Below are 25178 nucleotides of genomic sequence, written 5' to 3'. Positions count from 1 at the left end.
TGGGGGACTGGAATGCAGTTGTAGGGAAAGAGGTAGAATAAAAGGTTACAGTAGAATACGGGCTTGGGACAAGGAATGAGAGAGGAGAAAGGCGGATTGTGTTCTGTAATAAATTTCAGCTAGTAACAGCGAATACTCTGTTCTAGAACCACAAGAGGAGGAGATATACTTGGAGAAGGCCGGGTGATACGGAAAGATTTCAGTTATATTACATCATGATCAGACAGAGATTCCGAAATCACAGACCGGATTGTAAGGCTTACCCAGGAGTGGATATAGACTCAGATCAAAATGTGGTAGTGATGAAGAGTATGCTGAAGTTTAAGAGATTAGTCAGGAAGAATCAATACGCAAAAAAGTGGGGTACAGAAGTACTAAAGAATGCAGAGAAAGGGTGGAAACGTTAAGAATGCAACGGACATTCCACTGTTAAATGCAGAGGAGAGAGCGTATAGGTGCAAAGAGTACACTGAAGGCCTCTACGAGGGGAAACTATGTCTGACGTGATAGAAGAAGGAATGGGAATTGATTTAGAAGAAACAGAATTTAAGACAGCTTTGGAGGATTTAAGATCAAATAAGGCAGAAGGGATAGGTAACATTCCATCAGAATTTCTAAAATCAGTGGTGGAAGTGGCAACAAAACGACTATTAACGTCTGGCGACATACAATGTGACTTTCGGAAAAATATCATAAACACAATTCCGAAGACTGCAAGAGCTGACAAGTGCGAGAGTTGTCGCACAATCCGTTTAACAACTCATGTATGCAAGTTGCTTACAAGAATAATATGTAGAAGGACGGAAAAGAAAATTGAGGATGTGTTAGATGACGATCAGTTCGACTTCAGGGAAAGCAAATGCACGAGAGAAGCAATTCCGACGTCACGGTTGATAATGGAGGCAAGACTAAAGAAAAATCAAGACAAAAAATGGCTCTGAGCACTATGGGACTTAACATCTGAAGTCATCAGTCCCCTAGAACTTAGAACTACTTAAACCTAACTACCTAACTACCCTAAGGACATCACACACATCCGTGCCCGAGGCAGGATTCGAACCTGCGCCCGAAGCGGTCGCACATTTCCAGACTGAAGCGCCTAGAACCGCTCGGTCACACACGCCTGGCAAGAATCAAGGCATTTTCATAAGATTAATCAACCTGGAAAAAACTTTCGACAATGTATATTGGTGCAAGATATGCAAAATTCTGAGAAACACTTGGGTAAACTACAGGGAGAGACGGGTAATATTCAGTGCGTACAAGATCAGAGAGGCAATATTAAAAGTGGACGACCAAGAACGAAGTGCTCGAATAAAAAAGGGTGTAACACAGGGATGTAGTCTTTCGTCCCTACAGTTCAATCTGTACATAGAAGAAGCAGTGACGGAAATAAAAGAAACATTCAGGAGTTGAATTAAAATTCAAGGTGAAAGGATATCAGTGATACGATTTGCTGATGACATTGATATCGTGAGTGAAAGTGAAGAAGAATTACATGATCCGCTGAATGGAATATGGATTGAGAGTAAATCAAAGAAAGCTGAAAGTAATGAGAAGTAGCAGAAAAGGGAACAGCGAGAAACTTAATACCAGGATTAATGTTCACGAATTAGATGAAGATAAGGAATTCTACTACCTAGGCAGCAAAATAACCATGACGGACGGAGCAAGGAGAACATCAAAAGTAGTCTAGCACTGACGTAAAGAGCATTCCTGGCCAATAGAAGTTTACTAGTATCAAGCATAAGTCTTTGTTTGAGACAGAAATTTCTGAGAATGTAGATTTACAGCACAGAATTGTATAGTAGTGAAACATGGACTATGGGAAAACCGGGACGGAAGGGAATCGAAGCATTTCAGATGTGGACTGATTAGGTAAGAAATGAGGGAGGTTCCGCGCAGAATCGGAGAGGAAAGGAATATGTAGAAAACACTGACAAGGAAAATGGACAGAACGATAGGTCATCTGTTAAGAAATCAGTGAATGGATTCCATGGTACTAGGGGGAGCCATAGAGGGCAAATGCTACAGAGGGAGACAGACATTGGAATACATCCAGCTAATAATTGAAGACGTAGGTTACCAGTGCTACTCTGAGATGAAGAGGTTGGCGCAGGAGAGAAACTCGTGGCGGACAGCATGAAACCAGTTAGTAGAAGCCTGACGACTCAAAAAAAGAAAAAAAGGAAGGACGGACGACAGCACAAAATCGGTAAATGTCCAATGGCTTTAAAACAAAATAAGAAAGAGATGCACAACCTTCACCCACCCACATCGCCGAATTGTCAGAGACGGTCTGACTTCGTGCCAGTTGCATAACTGTGCAGCAAGTTCCCCTATAATTAACTCCTATTAAAATTATCGTAACTCTTTTCCTCTAGAGATAGCTCAATGTCTCTGTCACTAGTTTTCCGTCATTGCACCGTTCTTGCGTGATATGGAATTTATTCACGTGAGACCAGAAGAGTCTGCGCGAGGCTTCCTGTACGGCAGGAAACACTTCATTTCAGCTTGAGCGATTTTTATTTACGTTACAGTCACGGTCAGAAGAACGGAAAAGAACAAGTAGAACATACGTGACCACCCGGCCTGATTTGCCTGACCTGGTTATTACCTCCTTTCCCCCTTTAGTTCTCATGGTCCACAGACGGCGAACCCGTTAGGAAACGTTAGCGCCACGTTGCCCGGAGACAGACGGAGCCCTCGGTGCCATGTGTTAATTGATTAGCTTCCGGTACAGTCGTGGCCACAGCTAGCTGGTCTGAAGAGTCTGAGTTCGACTATTGGTCATCAGCCAACATTTCGATGTTAGATGTGGGTTCGAGTTGATACGTTATCAGAAATCTCTGCTAATTTCAAAAGACGAGGGAATGAAGAATTAGGGCACAGAATAGAGGGTACAGAAGAAGGAAAGTGGAGTGCGGCTCCTATGATTTGTATGAAGCCAAACACTGCGCTCAATGCCATATTGAAACCGACAAACGCGAAGCGATAGCTGCTTACTACTACGGCTCGAAGTGGACATTTTTACGGAACGGAACAAATCCAACCGACCAAACGAAAGCTTTTACGAACGGAGACGGTAATACAACGAGTTGTGACAAATCTTTAGTTAGAAATTCATCGCGTAAACTTTGAAATTCATTATTGTTCACACGTGCAAGCTGTTAATTGCCACTATTTTTAGCTTCAGATGATAATGAAATCGGTTTTTTCCTTGCAGCAATTTTGTTTTACTCTTAATTTTTCTTGTCTGGGAGTTTGTGCTGATAAATCAATTTCACTTCCAACAGAAACACATGGTACAGGACATTCTGCAGGAATTTCAGTCCATATATCAGTGCTGGAACTTTCCTTCATATTTTTAACCATAGGTATCACACATAGGTATCACTTAGGTAAGACGTAGGTATCACTTTAAATGAAGAAAATAGGCTGCATTAAAATTTAATTTATACAAACAATTTGAATTAGGCCCAGACCTATTTGTAAGATGAGCTATATTCGTTTAATAAATGACATTTAGTTAGTGTAGTAAAGAAACTTTCGTCAAGCTTTGTCCTAAATATGAGCGTTTCCATTATATAACTCTTGGTCTTGCGGTAGCGTTTTCGCTTCCCGCGCACGGTGTCACGGGTTCAATTCCGGGCGGGGTCAGCGAGTTTTCCTGGCTCGAGATGACTGGGTGTTGTTGTGTCGTCTACATCATCATCATTCATACCCATTACGGTTGGAGGAAGGCAATGGCAAACCACCTCCACTAGGACCTTGCCTAGTACGGTGGTGCGGGTCTTCCGCATCGTCCCCTACGCTCCTCGGAGTACGGGACCTCATCTTCTCTTCAACTCTTGGTATAAAAGTCTTCTTCTTCTTCTTTATATTCTTCCATCAGTATGTGTAACAATAAGTCCCGTTCAGTAATTTGAGAAACGGCTTCCTCGAACTGTTCACAACTAAGCTGCAGACTACAGTACTTGCAGATGGAGCGCAAATACAGCGTGCTCGGGGCCAGTGCGTACAAATAAAATATTTTAACTTCTATTTTCTTCGTACTGTAATGAGATGTGCTTTTCTTTCCAGCCTTAAAGACAATGTCGATATGTTAGTTACATTTATTACAAGCAACTTAATAGCTACAATGAATCAAACGTAAAGTAGCCAGCGACCACATTTATCACTGCAAACCCTTCAAATTGTATACTACAGCGCGCTCGAAAACTAAGTATCACCAACACCGAAAAAATAAGCAGTAATATATAACTACAAAATACAAACGAAATGAATCTTGTGCGCCAGTTAGTTTCCTCATAATCGATTAACAGATATTATAAACTGTAGTCAAGGTAAAAATGCGAAACAAGCCGTTTTAAAATTTTTAGAGAAAAAGGTTACCTCTACTGCAAAACTAACTCCTGGAGTTGATGTATCCTTGCTTAATTTACGTACAGTATTTTTTTACAGTTTAATGAGCTTTTACTGTTTGCAGCAAGAAAGTAGGAAAAGACTCATTTTTCTCACGTTATACTATCAGCCCCTTCGTGGAAACCGCTCATTGCTTTTTCTGTGTGGTCTTTTCTCTTTACGCTGCTCGTTATGTATTTTTAACTTTAACAGTACACAAGACTACTTTCACTTGTAGGTAAGTCCATCAGCTGAAATGCAAAGTTAATGAAGCGAAACAAAACGTATCGGTTCGCCTTTGGCCTCAAGCAAAGCTGTTTAATCAGTTTCAATATGGAAATTTCGCGCGTGCTAAATTTTGACGCATCAGTTGCAGCCGTGTTTCCATTCTGTGATTAGCGTTAAACGTCCCATCGACGCCGGGATCGTCAGAGACTGAGGAAACGCTCTGGTTGGGGAAAAATGGCGAAGGAAATAGTCCGTGAGCTTTTCGAAGAAATCATCTTGGCGCTGCCATTAATCGATTTACGGAAAACGCGGAAATTTAAATCTAGATTAGCTACAGTTTGTATAAAAGTAAAATTACTCCGAGTATCCGTTTGGACAAGTTTCTATAGACTCATAGTAATAACAGCAAGCGTTTGCCTTTGATAGCGACGTAAAGTCGAAACGCGTAAAGCGTATTGGAAAAATGAAATTGTGATCAAGACACCACAAAGTGTTTAAGTAACTAGATTGCCGCTAGGGGACTTGAACCGACTCCTCTCGAATGTGGTCCCAATGACTTACCACAGCGCCCCCACGATAGGTAATAGTGGCACGACGTTGAACATGTACTGGCACGTTGAGACCCTGTATTTTTTACTCACGCCAATACGATGGGTTCAGAAACTACAAAAGTGGATGGAGGGGTGGGAAACAAAACCTAACTATCCGTTCACATTCCCTGTAGCTGACCTAATTCAGTTTCAATGAATGTCGATATGATATGCTCAAATAAAGGAGAAAGTTGCTGTAAGTTTTCTTCCCACATTCTTCTACACGGACTTCTACACGTATATTTGGCAAACAACGGTACAGCGCATGGTGCGACTAATTATACAAATATTAACGGCATTCCGTCCCATTCTATTCACGTATCGAGAGGTGGATTAAGTATAGTGTACGTGAGTCGGTACACACGCTGATCTCTCTCAACCTGTTTCCATGATCTCTACACCCGCCGTACTATGGTATTTCCAGTACTCTCGCACCGCTACACGTTTTCTAAACTTACCATACTCTGTTCTGAGGGTATTAGGTCGCCTCTCTTCCGAATATTCCAGTTTAAGTTCCTTAAGTGTTTTGTCCACTGAAAGGCCTTGCTCTAAAGAACGCTAAATGCTGATGTGCTGCTCTACAGTTGTCGCTTGCAAGTGGTTTCCTTTACACATGCACCTTCACAGTGTTACCCCTAGGTGTTTAAACCAAATTTCTGGCACTATATTACTTAACGATTAATATTGGAAGCGGATACTCTCTTACTTCGTTATAGCCGTTACATCGCATTTGGCTGCAGTCAAAGAGTTGTTTCATTCAACAGACCAAATACCTATATAAATAAGCCGAAGTCCCACGCCGCGTTTTTGTCTATATGTGAAGACTAATCTAAGGAATTAGTATAGAAACTTTGACACGGTTTTCCAAAATATATACGCTGAGTCAAGAGGAAGGCTTGTGTACATAGTTTACTACCGCTACGTCACACAAGTTTTCCGGCCGTAGATACTTACGAGGAGGACACGACATGTACTACAAACTGGTTTCCAAGAAACTTTCCCCAGTGTTTCGGCTTATCCGTAGGTACTCGAACATTTCTGCCAGAGTTTTCCACGTAAGTTTCATGTCTTTTAGCGGTCGATAGACTCAGCCTAAACAGTGACATAGTGGCAAGCGTTGCGCTTGCAACTTCTACGTTCTGCGTTCGAAACCCGATTATTGTTTTCATTTAATTTAGTGTTTTTTCATTTATCTACTAATCTCCGTAGGAAACTACTAAAGGAATATTTCCTATCAAATTAGGGGATACAAAGGCGTTACATTAATTGTAAAATTACACTTAAGTTTCATACTGTCGTATACTTATTATACAACATTTGTGCGTATCGTATTTTCAGGTGTTCTAACCACCAAGAGATGAATACACTAAGCAGATTCAGAAGGATGTACAGGGTTATTACAAATGATTGAAGCGATTTCACAGTTCTACAATAACTTTATTATTTGAGATATTTTCACAATGCTTTGCACACACATACAAAAACTCAAAAAGTTTTTTTAGGCATTCACAAATGTTCGATATGTGCCCCTTTAGTGATTCGGCAGACATCAAGCCGATAATCAAGTTCCTCCCACACTCGCCGCAGCATGTCCCCATCAGTGAGTTCGAAAGCATCGTTCATGCGAGCTCGCAGTTCTGGCACGTTTCTTGGTAGAGGAGGTTTAAACACTGAATCTTTCACATAATCCCACAGAAAGAAATCGCATGGGGTTAAGTCGGGAGAGCGTGGAGGCCATGACATGAATTGCTGATCATGATCTCCACCACGACCGATCCATCGGTTTTCCAATCTCCTGTTTAAGAAATGCCGAACATCATGATGGAAGTGCGGTGGAACACCATCCTGTTGAAAGATGAAGTCGGCGCTGTCGGTCTCCAGTTGTGGCATGAGCCAATTTTCCAGCATGTCCAGATACACGTGTCCTGTAACGTTTTTTTCACAGAAGAAAGAGGGGCCGTAAACTTTAAACTTTGAGATTGCACAAAACACGTTAACTTTTGGTGAATTGCGAATTTGCTGCACGAATGCGTGAGGATTCTCTATCGCCCAGATTCGCACATTGTGTCTGTTCACTTCACCATTAAGAAAAAATGTTGCTTCATCACTGAAAACAAGTTTCGCACTGAACGCATCCTCTTCCATGAGCTGTTGCAACCGCGCCGAAAATTCAAAGCGTTTGACTTTGTCATCGGGTGTCAGGGCTTGTAGCAATTGTAAACGGTAAGGCTTATGCCTTAGCCTTTTCCGTAAGATTTTCCAAACCGTCGGCTGTGGTACGTTTAGTTCCCTTCTTGCTTTATTCGTCGACTTCCGCGGGCTACGCGTGAAACTTGCCCGCACGCGTTCAACCGTTTCTTCGCTCACTGCAGGCCGACCCGTTTATTTCCCCTTACAGAGGCATCCAGAAGCTTTAAACTGCGCATACCATCGCCGAATGGAGTTAGCAGTTGGTGGATCTTTGTTGAACTTCGTCCTGAAGTGTCGTTGCACTGTTATGACTGATGTGAGTGCATTTCAAGCACGACATACGCTTTCTCGGCTCCTGTCGCCATTTTGTCTCACTGCGCTCTCGAGCGCCCTGGCGGCAGAAACCTGAAGTGCGGCTTCAGCCGAACAAAACTTTATGAGTTTTTCTACGTATCAGTAGTGTGTCGTGACCATATGTCAATGAAAGGAGCTACAGTGAATTTATGAAATCGCTTCAATCATTTGTAATAGCCCTGTAGGTTGCAGTAGGTACTGGGAGATGAAGAAGCTTGCACAGGACAGAGTAGCATGGAGAGCTGCATCAAACCAGTCTCAGAACTAAAGACAACAACAACAACATCCTTTTTAAAATCCCTTATTGGTACATTTTATTCTTATATCAATTCCTATATTCGTTCCTATATTTTATTCTCATGTTTATTCTTCAGGAAGATTTGGTGCATTCCCTTGGACGATCCCGATCGTAGAAACATTCCAAACATAGAAATTCCGAACCCGATGAGCATCGCGCGAAGGCAGGTTTTTCTTTATTTTAATCTCACTCCGGTAAGAAGCTAACATTGGTGAACATTTCAAGTGTTGGCAATAATTTCGCGGCGAACCACGCATAAGGAATCACTTTACCGAAAACTGGCGCTTGCAGTCGATTATGAACCAAGACACACTACAGGAATTTCACCGGAAATAATTTGAAATAATTTTCTCATTCATTTATTTTCTTTTAATTCATTCGTCAGACGTACAATTAGTAGACGACTATGGACAACGCAACACTATTTGAGTAAACAACGGAAAACTTTCATGTAGCCATGTTCTACGGACGTGTGCTGATAACTGAAAAACAAAAATAACAATAATAATCCGGTTTCGAACACAGGGCGCAAAAGTGTGAAACCGCGATGCTAGCTCCTACTCCAGCGATTAAGTTGAACTAGTGACTCCCTAAAATGCACATAAAGTACCTCAAAAACGTTCACCGTCATTTTCTGCGGAACTGTCGAGTATCTACGCATAAGTCGAGACATGAAGGGCTTATTTCAATAATGGTACAACTTCATTTTTGTTCATTTTGAGGTACAGAGCCCTAAAGTTAAATGAGCGCTGAAAAATCGGCAGTTGAGATATCAAATATATTCAAGCATATGGCTTCTTGCTAGAGATGAACCTTTCTTTCTGTTAGTTTGGATCATTAATTTCAGAAGCATTAGAGACAGGAAAGTGGAGCTAATGGACTTGTACCACTATTGAAATAGCCCTTCACATGTTTTCGCTTATTTCCATCCCTCTTCCCCTGAAATAAGTTTCTGGGAAATCGGGTCATGGCAGCTACCGTCTTCTCCTAGTTAATACTGCCCGTGCAAAGCCGAGGCAGGTCGCTAGTGAATATTAATTCAGTCGACAGTGCCTTGCAATCTATGAGTGCTGGTGACCCTAATTGATAAATAGTTTGTACAGAGTTTACTAAAAACACTAATATCCCTGTTACGCTTCCTTCGGGAACCTCCGATATCAGTTTCGCTTTTCAGAAAATTCCCCGTCCAGAGTAATGAATTAAGTTATATTAGTCGAAAGTTCTTCGCAACTGTGAAGATACTTCGTAAGATCATGTCAGTCAACAATACGGAAAAGTATTGAACACGTTGAAGGAAGCCAGTTAGAGGAAGATATTTCGGAAGATCATGTCAGTCAACAACACGGAAAAGTATTGAATACGTTGAAGGAAGAGTCTTGCCGTTCACCTTCATATGTTATTTGCGAGGTACAGTGTGTGATGAAATCATGTTATCCTTCAAAACCGTTGTTTTCCCTGGACGCTTGTTGGTTCTTTGAGATACACTTCTTTTCCTCCACGAACTTCAGAACTTCGCTCTTGGAATACGCTCTATGAACCTAAACTGTCAGAAGTTAGACATATTTGTATGTAATTCTACGCATACGTGATCTCAGCCTTTTTATGTAGAGAAGGGATGTAGGTTATTTTCCAGTGGTGTGCGATTTTTGGTTTCGCAAGAAATTCTCGTTTAATATCTGGTATTAATAGTGATAACCTGAAGTTAAATTTAACTGAAATTTTGTCAGTATCTTATGACTATTTCGCCTCTATCGATTATAGCTGTTTATCATTACAACGTTTTATTTCGATGTCAGTTATTTCGAACTACAGTTCATTGAGTACGTATGCCTACAGGATGTCAATTCCTACCTCTTCTTGTTCTAATTCTCTTTCTCCTTTTGCCCTTTTCCGTTTCTCTCCTCGTGGTCGCCGTCGTTACAAGGCTTTTGGCAATGTTAGTGAGAGTAGGTGGTCGGTTGCCCTTCCTGTCACCAGAACTGCACCCTGGACAGAACCTCTGTACCCCCATCTGTTTGCGCCTAGAGTAAATTTCACATTCAAGTGTTTGCGTAACGTGTATCTGAGCTGTATGGATATGAAAGACCGCTTGAAAATCCCCCCCCCTCTGCGCCACTGGCTGGCTCGCCAGCACTCGCCGATAATCCACGAGGCGGATTCTATAGGGGAAACGTTCGCTGTAATGAATGCCCGAAGCGGGACGTTAACGCGCTAGGTTATCCAGGCACGCGTCAACTCTCACCTCTAAAAAACTACCAGGGTCATTTCAAAAGTTCTGCACACTAACACTAATGTATTTTGCAAAATATCTTTACATGCTTTCAGTATAATCTCCATTCTTGCTTATGACAGCTTCCCAACGTTTTCGCAAACTCTCTATTCCGGAAAGGCTATTTCCTCTGTTGAGCTGTCTGATTACTCGGGTCACCTCACTGAAAGCTTCATCAGCAGTATCAAAACATTTTCCACGGAGAAGTTTCTTGAATTTGGGAAACAAATCAGTACCTGATGGGCTCATATCAGGACTATACGATGGTGGCGGGGGAAGTATTCCCCATCCGTATTTGCCGAGTGTTTCTCCCACTGACAGGACAATATGCGGTCTCACATTGTCGTGCAAGTTGAGGACACCAGCTGCAGTCACGTCAGGCCTTCTTTGACGAATTTTCTGGCGCAAAACATTTTGCAGAAACAGCTTGTAGTAATCGCCTGTCATAGACGTCCCCTGTGGCACTAGTCATACAGAAAGATCGTCACCAGTTTCACCTTTGACCGTTGGCAAATGAAATTTTTCGTGCGTTGAGAGTCAAAAATTTTCGATTGTGATGGCTGAGACTTCAGTTCTGGCTCAAAATGTCGTATCCAGTTTCCATCAAGTGCAACATCCTTTTCTGAAACTGTTCTCCTTCGATAACGTTGAACCAGTTATTGTGCGATTCTTTTGCGATATGCTTCCTGCTTTTTATTCAGATCATCCGGAACACTTGTAGCAACTTTTCTCATCCTTAACGTTTGAGTTATGATTCTATAAAATGAAGTTACTGACATTCAGGACTCACATGCAATTTCTTCGCCTGTTCATCGCCAGTCCTCTCTCATAATGTTATTAAAAGTAACTTAAGAAGTGTAGTCCTTTGCAGTTGATGGCTTACCACTTCTTGGTTTGTCCTCAGTGCTTATCCCACCTTCACGGAACAGTTAGCCCACCGTGTTACTATGTTACGATCCACTACATTATCTCCGTTGGGTTCTTTCCACGTAGAGATTCGATTTTGATGTAGGAACTCTGTTGTAATCCGACCTGACTCGGTTTCAGCTTCCATTTTAAAACTGAATTACTCACGACACAGTCACGCAAACCAGTAAACACAAATGCGACAGTCAAGCCTAAAGTCTCGCTCACAAGTGACGTCAATTTCAGCTTCATCAGGCCACCGTGCCGGTCGCGCATGCGCACTGTACAAGACTTTTGAAATGTTCCTCGTAGAAGACGATCGGATGTATTTTCTATGTAATCTGCTATACAATGAGAGGAATTACCACAGAGACAAGGAACATTTTTCATTACCAAGACGGAGTAGGCGCGACGAAGTATCATCCCTGAAACTGTTAAATTGTTCAAAAATCCACGTAGATTCGTGGCTACGGAGGTATTGTAGCAAGGTATCAGTAATAGCCAGGTGTGACGAAATATCATCTCTGAAACTGTTAAATTGTCCACGTAGAGTCGTGACTACGGAGGTATTGTAGCAAGATATCAGTAATAGCCTTGTAGTATGCCGGCCGTTGTGGCCTAGCGGTTCTAGGCGCTTCAGTCTGGAACCGCGCGGCTCTGCTACGGTCGCAGGTTCGAATCCTTCCTCGGGCATGGATGTGTGTGATGTCCTTAGGTTAGATAGGTTTAAGCAGTTCTAAGTTCTAGGCGACTGATGACCTCAGGTGTTAAGTCCCATAGTGCTCAGAGCCATTTGAACCATTTGAACCTTGTAGTATGGTCAACTTCCGCATGCACAGTGCGACTATCAGTGTCGAAATCAGGAAAGCATGTTAGAGATTAATGTCCTGTCGACGCTGAGACCATTAAAAGACGGAGCGCTCTCTCAGACAGAAGAGGACACCGGCCGTGGCCTAGTTAGCCGTGACTTTCTTCTCCCCCGACCGCCGCCTCTGGAACAGTCTGGTGTTTACTTCGTTAGCGTCGGTCCATACAGACTACTTCATGATGGTATATACTTCGGGTATATCTCTTACGGGCCAGCGAGCGCATTTTCTCCGGTATCTCGACAGATACGAGGTCAGTTCAAAAATTCAGTAACTTTGTCCATAGGATTTTTCTACGCTCACCTTTTACTTATCGTGCAAGGTCTCTTTCGAAATACCCTCCTCCACAACTGACACACCGCTCCCAACGCCGTATCCATTTCGGGAAGCAGTCTTGTTACTCCTCTTGCTGGATCCGGCGAAACGCTGTCTCAGGATTATCTTGTGACTCATCAATCGTTGCAAATCTTCGTCCTTTCAACGTGGTTTTCAACTTTGGAAATAAAAAAAGTCCGCAGGGAGAGTACGGAGGATGAGGCAGCACAGCGATTTCGTTTTTTGTTCAATAGTCACATTCCAACGCGGATGAATGTGTGGGTGCGTTATCGTGATGCAAGAGCCTTAATCGTCACATTTCAGGCCGGAAGCGTCGCAACACATTGCGATAGTACAATCGATTAACAGTCTGTCCCTATGGCGCGAATTCATGATGAACTAATCCTTCAAGGTCAAAGAAAACAATCAACATGCCTTTGACATTTGATCAGACCTGGCGAGCTTCTGTGGTCTTGGAGAACCTTTTCCAACCCATTGTGAAGTATGAACCTTGGTCTCAACATCATAACTGTAGACCCAGGTGTCATCACCACTTTTGATTCTCTTAAGGAGCATATCGTACTAATTTGCGCAATTCAAAAGCTCTTCACAAATTGCGGCGCGAAGATCTTTCTGGTCTTGACTCGTGATCAGTAAGACGAACTTGTCGGCAACACGATGCATTCCAAGACGCTAGGTCAGGACATCATGACATAATCCAACTGAAACGTTACATTCTTCTAGAGTCCGCTTCGATAGGTGAGTGACGCCGGCACAGTAGCTCAGCGTGTTCGCTCAGAGAGCTGGCTGCCCTCTGCAATAAAGAAACTGAGTTAAAGGGTCAGCAACGAACTTCAGTGGATGTCACGTGACGTCCGCTACGACCAAATACAACGAACAGTCACGAACAAAATGCGAATAAAGAAAAAAGTGATTAGCGCGCCAGAATACCATGCTAAGGGGCCCGGGTTCGATTCCCGATTGGGTCGGAGATTTTCTCCGCTCAGGGACTGGGTTTTGTGTCATCATCATCTCATCCCCTTCGACGCGCAAGTCGCCGAAGTGGCGTCAACTAAAAAGATTTGCACCAGGCGACAGGTCTGCCCGACGGGAGGCCCTAGCCACATGACATTTCATTTTTTTTTCCATTCGTCTGCAGTCTTTCATACAATCATTCTTCGATTAGCACGCTCGTTCCTCACATGAGCGTTGTCCGTAGAAGTCGAAGGCGCCCTGAACGAGGGTCATCTTCAACTTCCGTTCGGCCGTTTTTAAACCGTGTGAACCATTCGTAATACCGAGTTCGGCTTAACACTCATCACCGACGGCTGCTGCATCATTTTCTGTGTCTCTGTAAAGCCTTTCCTGAGTTTCAAGCAAAATTTAACACAGATGCGTTGGTCCTCTAACTCTGCCATCTCGAAATTCACAAACTTTAAGACACAACGTTCTACTCGATACAGCACTGAACAATAACTAACAACATACAACAATGAAACATCCCTCAGTTACACGTTAAACACGCGTGTGTAGGGATGTCAACAGCATTTCGCTCCAACACACCATTAGCGCGAAATGACAATCTACCGGAATTTTTTGAACAAACCTCGTATTTTCAATGTGTAGATGAAGTCAGCCCGAAAAATTATTTGACAACACGCCCATTGGTAACGGGAAATGCCGGTTTCTTTCTCGTTGCAAACATTTTTTTAAATGTAGTATTATACGCTAGAGACTAATCAAGAGCTAGCCGTTTAGCCAGACTGTGGAAACGGGTCCTGCGTGTTACTTTCGTAACTTAAAACGATCAGCCAACTATCTCAGCAGACTGTCCTGGCCGTTGTCTAAAGCATCGAACTCTGCTACTACTGCAGGCGTTATTTGACTTCCCTCACGCTTGGTCACATTAGTGATTGCGAAGAATAATTAAAATTAAGGACAGGGATACACAGCACCACTTCACTTAAATAAGAGTCGACTGCAGGCTCAATTAAACAAATACATTGTTTCACAGCGTCTCACACATTTGGTGTGTTGCACGCACTGAAATGAGTGGCAAAAATGATGTTAGTGATAGAGACGAAATTTCTAAGGAACCGGCAGATAGTGATCGGTCTATAAGGAAAAATCACATATAAGAAACCATGAAACATATATGAATATAGAAAATCAATGCGGTAAACAGAGGGTGAGGGAGAGAGATTCTGTCTGCAGCTGTAGATCGTCACTTCGCGGTGATAAAGATGTGTATGACGTCCGAGAGAATAACTGAGCTGCAGTCTACAGACCAAGAACATTGTAAACTGTTTCACTCGACAAAATCAACTCATCGTCAAGCTTACATAATTCCAATAAAATACCATATGAGCCATTTATATTAATTTAAAAGAGGTGGTCAAAATAGTCTACGTTGGCGGCTATACACGTTTCTGAATAATGAAACAGTCTAGCGTATAATATATATATATTTATTTATTTATTTTATTTTTTTTTTTTTTTTTTTTTTTTTTTTTTTTTTTTTTTTTTTTTTTTTTTTTTTTTTTGCCAGACCCGTATCGAGCTACATACCTATCGTCAGCGGTCGTTTGATTTAATTTTGTGCCCTCATAGAATTTTTTGCAGATGTTCCTTTAATATTTAGCTGGTTTCCAGAACAACCTCGCAGTGTACATATGCACGTTGCCTCTGGCATAACACTAATGGGACGGGCTGGAAATCATCTAAAAAAATTAAAGTAATATCTGCAAAACTTTCTACAAGAAGTTCTATGAGGCCACAAAAGTAAAAATACACGGTCTATGACGATGGACGTGTAGCCCGATAACTGTCCGGCAAAAATAAAAATAAACTAGTAGCCTTACTTTCTTCAACTTCATTAAGGGCCGTAGGACGCCGTGAACACAAAACACATGTGTGAACACTTTGCAAATTGTCACCAGCAATGCTTGTGGCTACAAGGAGGACGGTTGTAAAGTGAAACTAGTGTCTGATAAGTTCTTTTGTTACACCAGTGACTTCAAGTAGCCCCACAGAAAGAAATCCACGTGAGGCATGGATGTGTGTGATGTCCTGAGGTTAGTAATGTTTAAGTAGTTCTAAGTCTAGGGGCCTTAGAGCCATTTTAAACCATTCAAATCCACGTGGTCCCACTCAGGAAACCAAACTGGTCACCAAATGAAACCAACACGTCCAACACAGCGATTTCGGTACTTGTACGGATCACATGATTTGTCTACATGTTCTGACGCTCCTGCCCAAAGTGCATTTATGCAACGGCACGCACTACGAATCGAAACTTGGAGAGATGCTCTGTCCTACGACTTTTCATTTCCTTACATGTCTTGTAATTTTCATGCAGTGATACTTATGAATAAGCCTGTAGTGTGAGTCCCTCAACATTCGAGAAACAAAATCGATTAAATTTCAGTTACACAAGCAATTACACTTATTTAAAGGTCGTCGATCCAACAAAATATCTACAGATTACAATTGTGAAAACCTTAAATTAGAACTAACACGCATAAAGTGTGGGGACAGCAAACCATGCAGAATACTAAGAAGGTGTAACAAAAGTACTAAAGAGACTGCCTATACTAAGCTTGTCTGTCCAGTTCTGTAGTACTGCTGTGTGGCATAGGATACTTATCAGATAGGGCTGACGGTGGACATAGAAAAAGTTCTAAGTAGGCCAGCTCGCTTTGTATTATCGCTCAATGGAGGAAAAAGTGCTATGGATGCTATAAGCGAGTTTGGGTGGCAACCATCAAAAGAAAATCGTTCTCGTTGGAGCATGATATTATCACGACATTTCGATCAGCAACTTACTTCTCTGAATGCTGAAATATTTTGGTTTGAGACTCATTTTCCCGTGCGCTATTCGAGAGTATAACGGTAGAGAAATAGTTTGAAAGTGATTCTGTGAAGCAACTATCAAACACAAATGAGAGTAACCATTTAGATGTAAAGCAGACGTCCAGTATCCGTAAGTACAGAGAACCCTAGAAAGTTGTCCAACAAATTTAGTAGTTACCACAGAGAGCTTCTGTAACTGAAATATCGAGGTATGGGCACCAATCGCGCCTTCTGAATACTAAATAGAAGCAAAACTAGGATTTAACCTCAACGAGGTCATTACAGACGGAGAATAAGTTCGGATCGGGAAAGGAAAGGGGGAGAAAGTGGCGCGTCATTTTCAAAGGAATCATTCCGGCATCTCCCTTAAGCTGTTTAGGGAAGCCATGGTCTACTTGAGCCTGGATGCCGGACGTTAGCTCAGACCAGAGTCATTCCAATCGCAAATCCACTGCACCATCTCGCTCGGGTGTGTCTTGTTATTAGCAGGTTGTTTGTCCATAGAGCAGGAATATGTCGTTGATATGACACTGTTGTTTACATTTTGCGCTAATATTGAAACCTATATTATAAGAGCATTTGCCCGTTTTCAGACATTTATTTATTTGTAACAGCAATGATACTGAACTGTTGCTGATACAGACGTAACTCGACATTTGTCGAAGAGGAAAAGTTACTTTTCATAAGGACGTGCCACAAAGGCCTTTTATCGGTGTGCTAGTAACAGGTGCTTTATGTGCTGATTAAAATCGATAAAAGGTGTAATGGAGAGAAAAAACATATGGGTAATTTAAGTGACGGTACGGCCGCATACACAGTCCTTCCAAAAAGTTCCCAGACTGATTTTACTCCTGGCTTGTAAGCGGCACCAGTGCATAACTACGGTGGCAGCTTGAACTAACAGCTGGAAACATATACTGTGCATTTCACATCAGTTGCGAGCAGGCAGTATTATGTAATAGACGCGAGGCCACAATGTGTCAATGTTATTGTGTCACAAATCGTAGTGGAGCAACGAACTGCACATCTCTGACTCTAGTGATCAAGACATTCTTTACAATGTTTTTAAGAACAGAAAAGTGTGTACGGAGTTTGTCCCGCTCACCTTCACTCCAGAACAAAAACAATAACGCGTTGACACCTGCCGAGACTTGACTGAAGTACGAAACGTGGACAATTAGTTTCTGGAAAAAATCGTCACGGTGACCTGACTTTGTGTTTTCAGTAGAAACCTATCACAAAATGACGAAGTGTAGAAATTAACATGAGAGGACAACGTTCGGAAGACATGGCCGACGTTCAAGTCAATATTAAGCACGAGTTGAATAACATTCCAAAGAAGGGCATCTCTGAGGGTTCTTACAAAGCAAGTGCTAGATAAATTTAATAGTGTCGGAATGCGCTGCCAATGTATCCGATGAACAGACGTTTAGCGTAATTTCCACCTACAGATGAGATTTATGTGTGACAGTCTGACTCATTATGTGCAGTTATATTTTTATTTTATTATATATGTCTTCCGAACTTAAGTACTATGACGTGAAGAATGAATATGTGTTATTAATATTGTAGTTTCCATAAGGATGATAGGCAGTTACAAGTACGACATCAGAAAATAAATACAAATGAATTTTTCTCCCAAATATATTCCCTTGTGTGGCAAATCACTAATTTGCGGCATGTCTCTGTGCCCCAGACCGATGTTCTCCGGCACAGTTCCACTTCGGCGCACAGGAAAGTCATTTCACAATACCTTCGCAGCATAATTAGGGTTCCGTCCCGCTGTCTATAAAAACTTACAGGATCGCTTTGTTGTTCGTTTGTCTGTCTTACTGTTTGTCAACAACTCTCTTTCTCAAGAACGAGTAGACACGTCAAGTTCGAATTTATGTCTCGTTGTAAGGCCTCTGGTCCCCTACTGGTGTGACAATTTTAAGCTTTTAAATCAATGCAATCAAAAGATATAGTAATTTAGGTTACAAATTTTGATACTCGAAAATTCTCTCATCAAAACCTGTAGGGTACTCCCCTTTGACATTGTCATGAAATCTGGCACGAAGCGACGTTTCAGAGAGCACATGAGGGGGAATATCGATATAAATTGTTAATTTGTAATTATATCACAAGAAAATGTTATTGCTTTTCTCATGTGTTACCCGTCTTCAGATTTGAAATTAAAACATTGTCGAAAGTCTTGGAATTCCTGGCACCTATCTCTTGTCATTATCAGTGTCGATAAGAGGCAAAAATAAGCAATATCCTCGATTCCCGGAGTGGATACACTGTCTGTATACGTAATTAAGTTTGTAAGGAACTCTCAGTGTACAACTCCTATTCGCATTTGGCCGAGTTTTATTAAAAGGTGTACTCGGTAATGCTTTCAAATGTACACTACGGGCCATTAAAATTGCTATACCAAGAAGAAATGCAGTTGATAAACGGTATTCATTGGACAAATATATTATACTAGAACTGACAAGTGATTACATTTTCACGCAATCTGGGTGCATAGATCCTGAGAAATCAGTACCGCGAACAACCACCTTGGCCGTAATAACGGCCTTAATACGCCTCGGCATTGAGTCAAACAGAGCTTGGATGGCGTGTACAGGTACAGCTGCCCATGCAGCTTCAACACGATACCACAGTTCATTAAAAGCAGTGACTGGCGTATTGTGACAAGCCAGTTGCTCGACCACCATTGACCAGACGTTTTCAATTGGTGAGAGATCTGGAGAATGTGCTGGCCAGGGCAGCAGTCGAACATTTTCTGTATCCAGAAAGGCCCGTACAGGACCTGCAACATCCGGTCGTGCATTATCCTGCTGAAATGTAGGGTTTCGCAGGGATCGAATGAAAGGTAGAGCCACGGGTCGTAACACATCTGAAATGTAACGTCTACTCTTCAAAGTGCCGTCACTGCGAAGAAGAGGTGACCGAGAAGTGTAAGCAATAGCACCCCATACCATCACGCCGGTTGATACGCCAGTATGGCGATGACGAATACGCGCTTCCAACGTGCTTTCACCGCTATGTCGGCAAACACGGATGCGACCATCATGATGCTGTAAACAGAACCTGGATTCATCCGAAAATATGACATTTTGCCATTCGTGCACCCAGGTTCGTCGTTGAGTACACCATCGCAGGCGCTCCTGTCTGTGATGCAGCGTCAAAGGTAACCGCAGCCGTGGTCTCCGAGCTGATTGTCCAAGCTGCTGCAAACGTCTTCGAACTGTTCGTGCAGATGGTTGTTGTCTTGCAAACGTCCCCATCTGTTGACTCAGGGATCGAGACGTGGTTGCACGATCCGTTACAGCCATGCGGATAAGATGCCTGTCATCTCGACTGCTAGTGATACCAGGCCGTTGGGATCCAGCACGGCGTTCCGTATTACCATCCTGTACCCACCGATGCCATATTCTGCTGACAGTCACTGGATCTCGACCAACGCGAGCAGCAATGTCGCGATACGATAAACCGCAATCGCGATATGCTACAATACGACCTTTATCAAAGTCGGAAACGTGATGGTACGCATTTCTCCTCATTACACGAGGTATCACAACAACGTGTCACCAAGGAACGCCGGTCAGCTGCTGTTTGTGTATGAGAAATCGGTTGGAAACTCTTCTCGTGTCAGCACGTTGTAGGTGTCGCCACCGGCGCCAACCTTGTGTGAATGTTCTGAAAAGCTAATCATTTGCATATCACAGCATCTTCTTCCTGTCGGTTAAATTTCGCGAGTGTAGCACGTCATCTACGTGGTGTAGTATTTTAATGGCCAGTAGTGTAGTTGCAGTCGCAATATTCTTTACTTGTCCCTTAAAAGCCTTAAGCCAAGTGTATTCTAGATATCAAACGAAAAGTATTAGGATGTCCAAGAGACGGGTTTGCAGAACACACGGGACTTTTGAAAGGGATCTGTCGGTGCCAGCCACGTAATGACATTCAACGTCTTCAGAGCGTTACAAACGAAGCTTACACCGTACCACGGTCACGCGACTTTTTGAGTCAAAGCGAGTTGACGATAAAAATCCTGTCGCGGATATCTGGATGCTTACTCCGTAGTATCCCTATCCCATAGGTATTTGAAGCACATATACTGGCCGCCTTTGATTATTATACGCTGCTACACTTCCGCGAGCGTTTTAATCCATCTCTCTCGCCAGTTACTCCGGCAGGTTGTGGCAGGGTAATCAACGTTTACCATCAACTCGCCTGACCCCCTTTCGGCCTTGAGCGATGTGCTCCACATCGACCTTTTCCTCCTTTTGGTTCATCAGAGGCGCCGCTAAGGGCCAGACCTCAAAATTATCGGCGCACTGCGCTTGAGGCAGGTGGTAAAAGCAAGAAGGAGAGGAGGAGGAGGAGGAGGTGGAGGAAGAGGAGACAGTGCCTGGGCTCGCCAAGGAGGCCAGCGGGCAGTGGCGCGGCTGGGACTCTGGCCGTGGCTGTGGCTGTGGGACCGGGACCGGGACTGGGTCAGAGAGAGTGGCCGGCGCGGCAAGGGCGGGCCGCGCCCTCCTCTCCAGCAGTCGAGGCACGCCGCCAGCGCGAGACGCACCGGCTCTCCAGCCGGCGCGCTGGACGACACGCCTCCACCGTTAAACACTCGCTCGCTCCAGCCGCGCCGACCGCAGCGAGCCCGCTTCAGCATAGCCCTCTCCTTACCCTCTCCACCTCCAGGGGAAGGTAAGCCCTCCGGACAAAATGTTTGTCACCATCTTAAAAGAAAACAATGGCCTCTTTGGTATTCTATAGATGGTGTGTAGTCTGGGAGACAAATGTTTGGCACCACAGTCTAACATAAACAATCTAGAAACTCACTGCTGTGGAAGTTGTTACCATCTAAATGGATTTGTAAAACTACCGTAGGCTAGCGCAGACTATTGAACAAGGCATATTCCGAAAGTAAGGTCCGATCGGTCGCGAAATGGAAACAACAGTGAAAATCAAAAATGTTTTGCTTGCAGTTAGCCACACCTTCCAGCAACGTCCCTACATAGTCGTCGCTCTGCCTGAGACATTTTTTGTAGCGCTGTACCAACTTTCCAACACCTTCATCATAGAAGGCAGCCACCTGCACTTTTCGCCGATTCTCTACGTCGATCTGCAGTTCGTTGTCTGTGCCGAAACTCTGACTTCATATTCAGTGGTCCCAGTCATCAGACATAAAAATCAGTGGGCGCAAAGTCCGGCCTGTATAGAGGGGAATCAAACACTTCCCACCAAAAGCGCTACAGGGGCCCCCTCATTGCCCCTGCTGAATGTAGCCAAGAACTGTCACGAAGAAGGAAATGCATGACAGTTGCGTTGCGTGGGGTGCATCAAAACAGGCGAAAACTCTCAAGGGCACTCATACTTGGCGGGAGACACTGTTTTCTAGGCATCTTTACGTGATCACTGTGCACTCAGAACTGAAAAGACAGACTTGACGCCATCAACGGACATACTAGAGCCACTGTCCAACACAGCTATGGAAAGCTTTATCGGATTTTCACTGTAGTTTCCATTTCGCGACCGATCGGACCTTACTTTCGGAATATGCCTCGTAAGTAAGCTTAGACTACAGTAGTTTTCCTGGAAGATTTGGTCAGTTAAGATCGTGACCGCGTTACCTGTATGTTAAGTGTGTGTTTACTCATTGGGCGTTACCTTTCTTCGAACACTTTGTTTGTGTATGCGATCAGTTTCTCACTACAATCCAATAGCAACCGGAAGCGGCAAACTATCCAGAAACTGAGAGAGGATATATAAAAGGCTGCGTAACCTACTGAACATTTTCGTTGTATATATTTTCCTACTGTCTCTTACTTCTAAATAAACACTACTTGCAGTAGAATTGAAATCTTCAATGTTTAATTCAGGTTTTTTTCGAAAATTGTTGATTATTAATATGAAGTGAAGGGATGTTCTAGGCAAAACAAAAATAATTAAGATTTGTTGTACAGCTGCCGAAAACGCAGTCACACCAAAAAAAGATAAATTAAAAAGAAAAAGAAACGAAAACACGCAAAATAAAGGCATTACTTCAATACTTCATCGAGCTTATATAAAACGCTTTTTCTGTTATTGCTAAACAACTTTTGCGTTTATCAGTAACGACAAAGATCTCTTCTCTTTGATTTGGTTGAAAAACGTATTATTGAGTGTGTAAGAACAACAATATTTGTATAGACATTTTTATGTTTGTGCATGTAAACTGCACTTGTATCAGAAGTAAAATGTAAACTGAACTAGTATCAGAAGTAAATGCTTCTGTTCCGCAAAAGCGCGGAACTTAAGAGGGCAGCTAATCTTTATTAGTTATAATACGCAATTTATATTTTGTAAGGATATAAAATAGAATCTGGACCAACACTGAACAATTTACAGTTTAATTTTGTGCAAAACCAACAAAAAAAAGGCAAAGAGAAGTCGTCGGATCAGACATCCTCTCCCTCACATGTTCATTTATGTCTCTTTCCCTACCAGTGCTATCAGTACTACCGGCAATCCCATCATTTATGTACTGTACCGAAACTACCGAATCGTAGTTTCGGTAGAGCACAGCAGTAAGTCCGAGAGTTGGATCTACGATACTGCTCCTAGCGGCGAGAAAGCTAACTATATGATTAATGATTGTTTTTAATTATATCTCTACTTAACATCGTCGATGTACTGATGTGCTGTAAGGGTGCCACGGATGACAATAAAAGGGGCCCTGCTGTGAAAGACCGTCCACTCGTGGTTGTCGGCCATATTGCGGGCGACAGACAGGTTGGTATGCCACAGCTGTCCAGGGTGTCTTCAGGCACGTGTTCGCTGGTCATTGGGACTCAGCTAGAAGCGGGACTCCTCACTGACGGCAATCTGCTCCAGCCAAGGAGATTTCTGGTCGAAGATGTGTCTGGAAACGCCTTGAAAGTGGTGGGATACCAACCTGGCTGTCGCTAACCATACGGTCCGACAACTGTGGGTGATGGTCTGAGGTGCCATTGCAGACTCTCTTGGCTGTCATCTGCGGTACTCTTACAGTACAGCGGTACGTCGATGCTATTCTACTCCCCGTTTTGTTGCCATTCATGGCAAACCATCCTGGGATAACATTTCAGCAATATAATGCCCGCCCACACAGTGACGAGTGTCCATCATTATTCTAGCCTGAACTAAACTGTCTCTGACAGCAGTCCAGAGTGACCAACTATTACATTAGTTAACCAGCTTATTCTGCGATAAGTTATACCAGTGTACAATAGATATACATCAGTGCCAAATGGAACTATGGATGAGTATTTGTGTGCACACTAATTTAATAAATGATTGTTCATTGTTCTTCGGTCTGTTGGCAACCTTATTTGTGTCTTAGTGTGCTACTATCATGTGATGAGTCTGTTTACAAATGTGCAAAGGTGCAAGTCCGCCAACTAAATACACCACCTACTTTTCTGTGATAGCAGGTTCGCTTCCTGCTACCTTTTATGTTGGGCGCCAAACTTATTTGGTGAATACAACAAGTTCCCATCCTCAATTTGTTACTCAAGGTAAATCTACCCTTCCCCCACCGCCACCACCATCTACTTTCGAATTTTTTTTAATGTTGTTTCCTTACACCCAGTATGTTCATTGAGGAACCCAGTGGTGCTATTCTGCATGCCCTGTGGAAAAACTTCTTGTAACAGTTTTCAAAATTCATAAGCAGAAACGTGTCAGTGAAAGCTTTAGTCATACTTGGTGCCATATTCAGATAGCCTAATCAGAACCAGGTACTGTAGGTTCGGTTCGTGATCAGACATAAACTGCGATTAACCACAACGTATTCAGAAACAGGCATGGCAAGAAAAATGTACGGTGTTCCCGTGACTGCTGAAACAGATAAAATGATAGAAAGTCAACTAAAATCGCTCAAAAGAAGAAAGGTAATTGGACCTAATGCCATACCATTAGCATTCCATATATATTGCACGAAAGAACTATCTCTGCTTTTGGCAGCAGATATAGCAGGTCGACCAACAAATCTTTTCAAGCTATTTCAAACAAGTACATATCATTTCCATTTTCCTGAAAGGTCGTCGGGCAGGGGCTTGCAACTTAAGGATTAAATCGATTAAATCGCTTATGGAAAACTATTGTGTAATTATGGAACACGTCTTATATTCGGCCGGCTGGAGTGGCCGAGCGGTTAAAGGCGCTACAGTCTGGAACTGCACGACCGCTACGGTCGCAGGTTCGAATCCTGCCTCGGGCATGGATGTGTGTGATGTCCTTAGGTTAGTTAGGTTTAAGTAGTTCTAAGTTCTAGGGGACTTATGACCACAGCAGTTGAGTTCCGTAGTGCTCAGAGCCATTTGAACCATTTTGTCTTATATTCGTCTAGTTTGGCCACTTTGAAGAACGAGAAACAGTTTCCGGAAACAGCTTTCGTAAGTGACTCAGCTCGCTCCGTTCCTACATCCAGAAAGCAGCACATAAAAGTACCAAACTTGATGACATTCTGTTTTCGAGAAGGCGTTTACTGTAGTTCCGGGCAGTCGGATGGAGAAAAAACACGAGCTTACTGAACAACGTGCCAGTTTTGTAGTCGGATTACGGAAATTCTGACAGACGGAACTCAACGCGTCATTCTTAAAAGGGGAAACTCATCAGATGTAAAAATAACGTCGGCAGGATCCCTCGGGAAGTGTTACAGCGTGGACCGTTCCTTGTCACTTTTGCGGATGGTGCTGTTATACACGATGAGGCAGCTGAAACAGGCCACACAAACTATGTCCAGAATGAATAGCTACACCGAGGTGTGATTTTCTCTGCGTTATAGCAGACAACGTCGCGATTATTCTCATTGGTGTTCTGTTCTATGGCAGGTCTTCATATGTAGCTCTCCATTCGATCCTGTCATTTGCTACCCTCCTTGTTTTCACATAATT

At 42.9% G+C, this 25178-nt stretch overlaps 1 protein-coding gene across 1 annotated transcript in view; it reads right to left on the bottom strand.

Annotated features, from left to right (window-relative positions):
- LOC124613460 overlaps positions 1-25178 on the bottom strand; it is a 171908-nt gene that overhangs the window by 99903 nt on the left and 46827 nt on the right. The window contains exon 2 of the mRNA XM_047142164.1: positions 20580-20974. Coding sequence (XP_046998120.1) covers positions 20580-20974 — 395 coding nt within the window. The remainder of the gene's footprint in view (positions 1-20579; positions 20975-25178) is intronic.

This window comes from Schistocerca americana, chromosome 4 (assembly GCF_021461395.2).
Source record: "Schistocerca americana isolate TAMUIC-IGC-003095 chromosome 4, iqSchAmer2.1, whole genome shotgun sequence".
Taxonomy (NCBI): Eukaryota; Metazoa; Arthropoda; class Insecta; order Orthoptera; family Acrididae; genus Schistocerca; species Schistocerca americana.
The sequence above is the reverse complement of the archived record's forward strand: the minus strand, read 5'-3'. Positions and strand labels throughout refer to the sequence as shown.